Below are 7,500 nucleotides of genomic sequence, written 5' to 3' on the forward strand. Positions count from 1 at the left end.
CCCAGGCGTTTCAGGAGGACGAGCGTTTGGCCCAAACGCCACGCCGTTAATATACGCATCAGGTTTAGAAAGCACACCGCCATGGCGCTTGGCTATTACCACAGATTTTTCTTAGTCTTCGGTCCTTTGCTTTGAATGGCGATGCGCTCATCAAATACCATACGTGTACAATTGATTACTCGGTCAAAACTAGTTTCTTCAAGCATTGGTAAAATTAGACATTGAAAAAAAGATTACTGGTCATTTGAAAAGTAGGTAGTGGATGTACACTTTGTGCGTTGGCATGATGTCGTAGACCTTGTAGTATACATTTGGATTCCATAATTTCTCTTATTGTTTGTATTGAGGCTCCAGTCCAGCAAGGTCCCATTGATGTCCTTTACAATAGTTTGAACCTTAAACAAGAGTCATGAAATATGTCATGTATCACAATTCTTAATTCTTGCCATTTTTAATATAGGAAATGTGGAGGCGAGGTTGATATTTAAACAAGGCGCCTCATTAGTTCAGGGTTGGTTTGCTGTGTCAAGATTATAACAAATTTCCAAGTGGAATTGCGCAAAATACTTAACATATAATGTAGACATTGTCACATTGACAGGCGATTGCTAAAATGTCTGGCCACCCTGACAAAAGCTATTGATACTCCGTATGCCCCTCTAGAGTTCCTTCTCTTGTCTTGAATGATCTAATTTGTAAATTTGTGGTGCAAGGTTTAGAGGCTGCATCAGTGTCCTCTACTACAATTAGTAATTGTCCACATAGACTAGCTTGCTTAATATTTTTATATTACCAAGGATATGCTTTCATTTATTAATTCTTATTGTTAGACAATCCCTGGTTTTGTTACCTAATCCGATTAGCCGCCTACAAATGGAGTATATAGACGAAATCACAAAACAGCAGTGCTGGGCATCTTTCCCCTACAAGAATCAACCAGTTGGAAGTCTTGTTACACAATTAGCTCATATAATAAATAGCTACACCAACATTCACTTCTTAGTAGTACCACATCAATTTCATCAATGATTTCAACTCCAATTTATTTATTATTTTTTTTTTTTTATTGTAGAAAGCATCACCAGTTTTCAATTTTTTTTTTTTTTTTTTTTCCCCCCCCCAATACAAAGTAGCTAACTTTGTCTTGGTCCGGCCTGATGTTGGTTCAAACACTGCCTTATTTGGTTAGAAATTTGTATATATTATTACTAGAATATACATGGTGAACCATTGTGGAGGTTTGTGTTGGCTAGTGGCAGGTGTCAAGTTATTACTTGTCAAACAATTCATATAGATAGATGCACAGGCATTGGTGATATTCACCAGCTTGACTCTTCCTAATCTAGATATGTTGGTATGAAACTGATAATTTTGGTTGTATTGTAATTCATATTGAGTGCCTTTATAGTTTCTACCAAAACTTTTTTGAAACCAAGGTGAATAATACTTTTGTTCTGATCATATGCACTCAAAAAATTATTTTAAAATTTTACTGAGAATTTCATATAGTTTTGATAACATCATTTACTCTATTATAGTAAATCTTCACATTTAAAAATATATGATAAAACTATTTATATTCTTGCAGAAGATGAGAAGCCCACCATGAATGAAGGTGGTGATGAGGAGACTGTGGTGAGGGTGCGGGGCCTTCCGTGGTCTGCAACTGTTGAGGACATTCTCAAGTTCTTTGGTAAGTTAAAAAAAAAAAAAAAATCCCCTTCCTAAGCAATTTATCGCACAGCCATTCCATTCTCTTTATAGCAGATTGTTTTTATTTGTCCTGTGTTAAGTTCTAATTTCTTTTGCATTATTCCGGCAGATGGTGTAAACATCAAGAACGGTCGTGATGGTGTCCACCTGACCCTCTCTCGTGAAGGCCGTCCAAGTGGCGAGGCCTATGTTGAAGTAGCCAGTGAAGATGATGTTGCACTAGCTGAGAAGAAACACAACCAACACATGGGACGTAGATATATTGAAGGTAACTAATCTTTCCAACTGACTTTGAAAATGATCAAAATGCTAAATCTAGGGACTCTAGCACACTGTGCAACGTTAGGTCCTAAATAGGTTCCACAATCCTGGGGGAAATGTTTTACATATGCATGTACAATTATACTAGAACATTTAACTTCTGGTGGTTCTCTTCCTTTTTTTGCTTCTCTCTCCCTCTCCCTCTCTCCCTCTCTTCCCTCTCTCCCTCTCCCTCTCTCCTCTCCCTCTCCCTCTCCCTCTCCCTCTCCCTCTCTCTCTCTCTCTCCTCTCTCTCTCTCCTCTCCTCTCTCTCTCTGTCTCTCTCTCCTCTCCTCTCTCTGTCTCTCTCTCCTCTCCTCTCTCTCTCTCCATCTCCCCCCTCTCTCCTCCTCTCTCTCTCTCCATCTCCCTCCCTCTCTCTCTCTCTCTCCATTCCCCTCCCTCCTCTCTCTCTCTCTCTCTCCTTCTCCTTACCATTCCTCCCTCCTCTCTCTCACTACTCTCCATCCCTCCCTCCTCCTCTCTCCATCTCATCCCTCCCTCTCTCCTCTCTCTCCATCTCCCTCCCCTCTCTCTCTCTCTCCATCTCCCTCACTCCATCTCCTCTCTCTCTCTCTCTCTCTCTCTCTCTCTCTATCTCTCTCGAAACCAGTGATATAATTCTCATATCCTAACAAACCCCCAGCCCCCTCGCCCACTCTCTCCCTCTCCCTCTCCTCTCTCGAAACCAGTGATATAATTCTCATATCCTAACAAACCCCCACCCCCCTCTCCCATTCATTTTTATTCTTGTGTACTTTATAGAACTGGAAATGAATTCAGATCATTGATTAATGTAACCATTTTTAAATGTCCTACAGTCTTTAAGGCGAAGCGCTCCGAAATGGAATGGGTCGTCAAGAGGGCCGGTTTTGGTGGCTCTGGTGGTGAAGATGATGGTTGTGTCAGACTCCGTGGTTTGCCTTTTGGTTGTTCCAAGGAGGAGATTGCACAGTTCTTCTCAGGTGAGGATTTCTGTCTTAAATATGTAAATATTTTTTTTTCTTTGATTAACGTAGAGGTGAAAGAGGAGGAGCTGTTTTTGTTCAAACCACATGTATATTATTATATATATATATGTGCATGGATATCCTAGCTGAAAAAAAATTAAGCTCCTTTTTCTTAAATGTTATAACTACTTAGATTTTCTTAGTCTTATGGAAATACAGTAAAAAAAAAAAAAAAAAAAAAAAAAAAAAAATAGGACACTTTCAACACTTGTGGATAAGGGAAAATAAGCTTGGCATTCTGTTTTGACTTATAAAGAAAAGTACTATTAAAAAGATTTTTGGTTTGCCAACCATCATTAGTGGGTAAACTTTTTTTTTTTTTTTTTTCCTTAAGATTTGTACAGTCTTCATGCACCTCCAGAATTTTATGTATATCCATAGAGTACCAATAGTAAATAGTAACCAAATATCTTCTAATTCTTAATGGTCCTCAAATATTCAAATAATGTAAGTCACATACTATAATAGCCATGATTTTCATAACATTATTCTCTTTCGATGTCGCTGGGTAGGGTTGGAGATAGTTCCGAACGGGATAGCTCTGCCTACCGACTACCAGGGGCGGCATACGGGGGAGGCATACGTTCAATTTGTTAACAAAGAGGTCGCTGAAAAGGCCCTTGAGAAGCATAAGGAAAAAATAGCTCACAGGTGGGATGGCAACGCTGAAGAGGAGTGGTGTTGCACTCAGGTTATCAGTACATGAAGGGTGGTGGGCGGTTTGCAGACAATTTTTATATGCAATTTCTTGACCTATTTAATTTTTTGAGAAGGTGGTTGACCTAGTGTTTCGTTTAATTATTATATATTTATATACATGTACTTCTGTTTGTAGGCAATATGCATATGAAATTTGTTCAAAACCAACCCTGTGGCACCTAAAGGGAAGTAGCTGGTGCTGGTGGAGAGGAAGGGAGGGAGGATTGGGAGGGTGTAACACTTCCCAGGATGTTTTCCTTGCAGTTGCCTTGGGTGATACTCAGGCTCAACATCACTTTCTAAGAGAAAGGATTTTGCATGAAAAGTTAAGCTTAGAAGATCATTGATGGCAAGGAATATCCAATGTCCCCTTGGAGACTGGCATCTTAATTCCTTTATTGTATTTTTTTGGTAAATGTTGCTTTCATTTTTGGTCCAGAGTTCAATTTTTTAACAAGTATATGGTAGAGAAAAGGATACAAGGAAAAAGATGCCACTCTCTAATCCCAAAAACCAAACCCCAGTTTCTATAAGACTTTACATGCTGGATGAGGGAGGATGCGAGGGTGGGAGCCTGGTTCACATCCTAGCAACACTCCCAAAGACAGCTTTTAGTGGGTAAGGGTCTGTCGTATTCTAGTTTTAACCATAAATGGGACTTCCAATTTCTTCTTAATTTTTCTCTTTAATATGCATGAAGGTAAGAAGTTTCTTGAGCTCTCTTTAGAAAATTAAAAAGTATCATGATGGGTCTCTTTACCTTTAAAGTAGAACTTCAATTTGGTGAAGGAAGTCCCAACTACTCTTGAGCCTGAATGTATGTTAGTAATAAGAGAAGTCTGGAAGGGCACTTGGAAGTGGAGGAGATGGCAGCAGAGGAGCAGATAGCCCCTGGTAGGAGGGTGGGCTGTCGGTGAGTCAGGTAGGCAGAGGAGGCCGGAGCGGTGGGCAGTCGGGCGGTGGGCCTGGGCTGGAGCTGGTAGGCCGGGCTGGGCCACTGTTGGGCTGGCCGGGAAGGATCGGGAGGAGACACAGGGCCGGGACACGGGCGCGGGCTTGTGGGGCCGGGCCTGGGACTCGGACAATCCACAGTCTTGGTAACGGTTGTAAGCTTTTTAGACCTATAAATTTGTTTACAGTAATGAAAATATAGACTGAAATAACTTGAATGACAGTAATAATATTTCTTTAAGAGAGAAAAGTATCAAGTGAAATTCATATTTCACTTCCTATTGATTTGGTGTGTTGTCAATAGAACAAAGACATATATTTAATGGTTACCTTTTTTTTGTATTGATTTGAATTGACCCAAACTCAACACAACCAGTACTACTAAAACTGGGTCAAGCCTGGTCAGTTGTAGTTCTTGTATTTACAGGATCATCAGTTAGCAATAAGGTTCAAACCTCAGAAAATTATGGTATCGAATTCAAACAGTGCCTTTGTTTTATGAAATGGACAAAACACCGCAAAATATAATCTAGTAATCACTTTGTACAGTTTGATGAATGTCCAAGTATGAGATTGACATCACATAATAATATACAAATTAAAGTTGGAAGGTTAGCAAAATTGGTTTCCCTGCAGATACATTGAGATCTTCAGAAGCAACCTTGGAGAAGTGCGTGCAGCGATGAGCCCCAAGATGAGAGTACCTGGTGGACCCATGGGTGGGTACAATAACAGACCAGCCCCCTATGACTCTCGTGACAGATTTGGGGGCATGAACAGATACAGCCTGGGTGGACGTGGAAGAACACGTAGGTTTACCTGCAGCATTTTACTTTTCTTTTTAATAATTTTTGTATACTTGGAATAGTTGTAAATGAAGTCAATTACAGGAAGTTTAAGGTTGTCACCTTTTTATTTCAGGTGGGTACAATGACTATGATGGCTATGATGGCTTTGTTTCAGGTGGGTACAATGATTATGATGATGGCCCAGGCTGGGGTGGTTCTGGGGGATACAATGATGGACCCAGTAGTTGGCAGAGTGGTCGAGGAGGTGGAAGAGGTGGAGGACCTGGTGGTATGAAGGTACGGAAAAAAAATGGAAGGAATGTATAAATGGTTTTTACTGTTAATATGTGGAGAGTTCAGTAAGAAATAGTAAGAGCAATTGGAATAAAATGTAATGAACTTTATTTACAGGGTAATTTCGGAGGTGGACGTGGTGGCAGTTGGAGCAGTGGAGGGACAGGCCACTGTGTGCACATGAGAGGTCTTCCATTCCGTGCAACAGAGATGGATATTGCTGATGTAAGTTTCAGCTAAGGTTCTTTGACAGGATATTTTCAATTGCTACAGTGCATTCGTCACTATAAAACTGCCACTGTTTATTTTTTAAATAGTTTGTACAAAGGGTAGAAATAGTTATTTCTGATTATTCTTTGATGCAATTGAAAAGCATGAATACTAGTTGCTGAAGGGAAGATAATACTGCTTGGAATTTTTAAGTAGTTTAACATTTATTGCAAACTTAATATGAATTTTAAGTACTTGGTTGATAAATTTGCTGATTGCACATGTAGGATACTTGAATTTTGACTATATATATATATTTATCTGCAGTTCTTCAGACCACTGAACCCAGTCAACATCAATATTATCATGGACAGCCAGAACAGGCCCTCAGGAGAAGCAGACATTGAGTTCGCTACACATGATGATGCAGTCAAAGCAATGTCTAAGGTAAAATTGTTGATGTTAAGTCTAGTATTTTTTCAACTTGTGTATTTACGATCTCATAATTTGCCCATATCATCAACATTTATTTAAACTTTATTTCTCTCTCCCAGGACAAGGCGAACATGCAACATCGCTACATTGAACTTTTCCTGAACTCAACGCCCGGCGGTAACATGGGCGGTCCAGGAGGTCCAATGGGCGGTCCAGGTCCCATGGGCGGGCCAGGGTCCGGTAACTTCGGAGGCGGCGGCGGAGGCAACTTCAGCGGCGGCAACATGGGCGGCGGGTTTGGTGGGGGATATGGGGGGGGCAGCCGAATGGGGGGAGGTAGGTACGTCGAATTCGCACCATTTACCGTAAGTAGGGGCAGCCAACTAACTTGTATGCGTGATGAGAGGGAGGGGGAAGAAAGGAAGTGAGAGACTACAATATTAGTTACTTTTGATTGTTGTCTTTTGTAATGTTTATTCATTATGGGGGGATGGGCAAATCGTTATCATTTTGCAGGGTTGGATAGTTTCAATTGTTTGCGAGCAATTTAGCGTAAGTGCATGGGGCAACTACTTAAGAGGTAAATGGGGAAACTTGTCAGTGTACTAGCTAAATTCTAGATTTAATTTCATTTCTGAAATGGGTCCATGGGGCAGTCATTAAATTTAATATCGGATTGCATGGTTGGCTCACAGAAACTCTAATTACTGTAATTGGAGAAAACGGACTCGTTTTATTATCTGTATATCTTGTACGAAAATTTTTTGTTACAACGTACATGTAACGCAAGCCAACAAACTTGTGACGCACAAGCAAGTAAATTTGTAATAAAAGATTGATATAATTTTAGTTGAGCCTGACGCTGTCCTTTCTATAACCAAACCCATTTCTTTTCAGGTGGTAGTAGCTTCGGCAACGGCATGGGAAGCGGCTACGGCAGTGACGACGGCATGGGCGGGGGCATGGGAGGTGGAATGGGTGGGGGGATGGGAGGAGGCATGGGTGGGGGGATGGGAGGAGGCATGGGCGCCAGCGGAGGAGGAGGTGGTGGTGGCGGAGGAATGGGCGGCAGCATGGGCGGAGGCATGGGCGGCAGTCTT

The 7,500-nt window shown here is 41.1% G+C and overlaps 1 protein-coding gene across 4 annotated transcripts in view; it reads left to right on the plus strand.

Annotated features, from left to right (window-relative positions):
* The window catches only part of LOC119599055 (heterogeneous nuclear ribonucleoprotein H3-like), an 8,747-nt gene that overhangs the window by 601 nt on the left and 646 nt on the right, over positions 1–7,500 (plus strand). Inside the window, exons 2-11 of one of the 4 annotated variants that reach the window (XM_037948804.1) lie at positions 1,589–1,693; positions 1,823–1,981; positions 2,835–2,978; positions 3,536–3,674; positions 5,310–5,482; positions 5,595–5,758; positions 5,873–5,980; positions 6,293–6,412; positions 6,520–6,740; positions 7,298–7,500. The exon at positions 7,298–7,500 is cut by the window's right edge and continues 646 nt beyond it. In XM_037948804.1, coding sequence (XP_037804732.1) covers positions 1,589–1,693; positions 1,823–1,981; positions 2,835–2,978; positions 3,536–3,674; positions 5,310–5,482; positions 5,595–5,758; positions 5,873–5,980; positions 6,293–6,412; positions 6,520–6,740; positions 7,298–7,304 — 1,340 coding nt within the window. In that variant the 3' untranslated portion in view covers positions 7,305–7,500. The remainder of the gene's footprint in view (positions 1–1,588; positions 1,694–1,822; positions 1,982–2,834; positions 2,979–3,535; positions 3,675–5,309; positions 5,483–5,594; positions 5,759–5,872; positions 5,981–6,292; positions 6,413–6,519; positions 6,741–7,297) is intronic. The other 3 variants (XM_037948802.1, XM_037948803.1, XM_037948805.1) reach the window with 3 other exon arrangements.

The sequence above is a fragment of the Penaeus monodon genome, chromosome 42 (genome assembly GCF_015228065.2).
Source record: "Penaeus monodon isolate SGIC_2016 chromosome 42, NSTDA_Pmon_1, whole genome shotgun sequence".
Lineage (NCBI taxonomy): Eukaryota > Metazoa > Arthropoda > Malacostraca > Decapoda > Penaeidae > Penaeus > Penaeus monodon.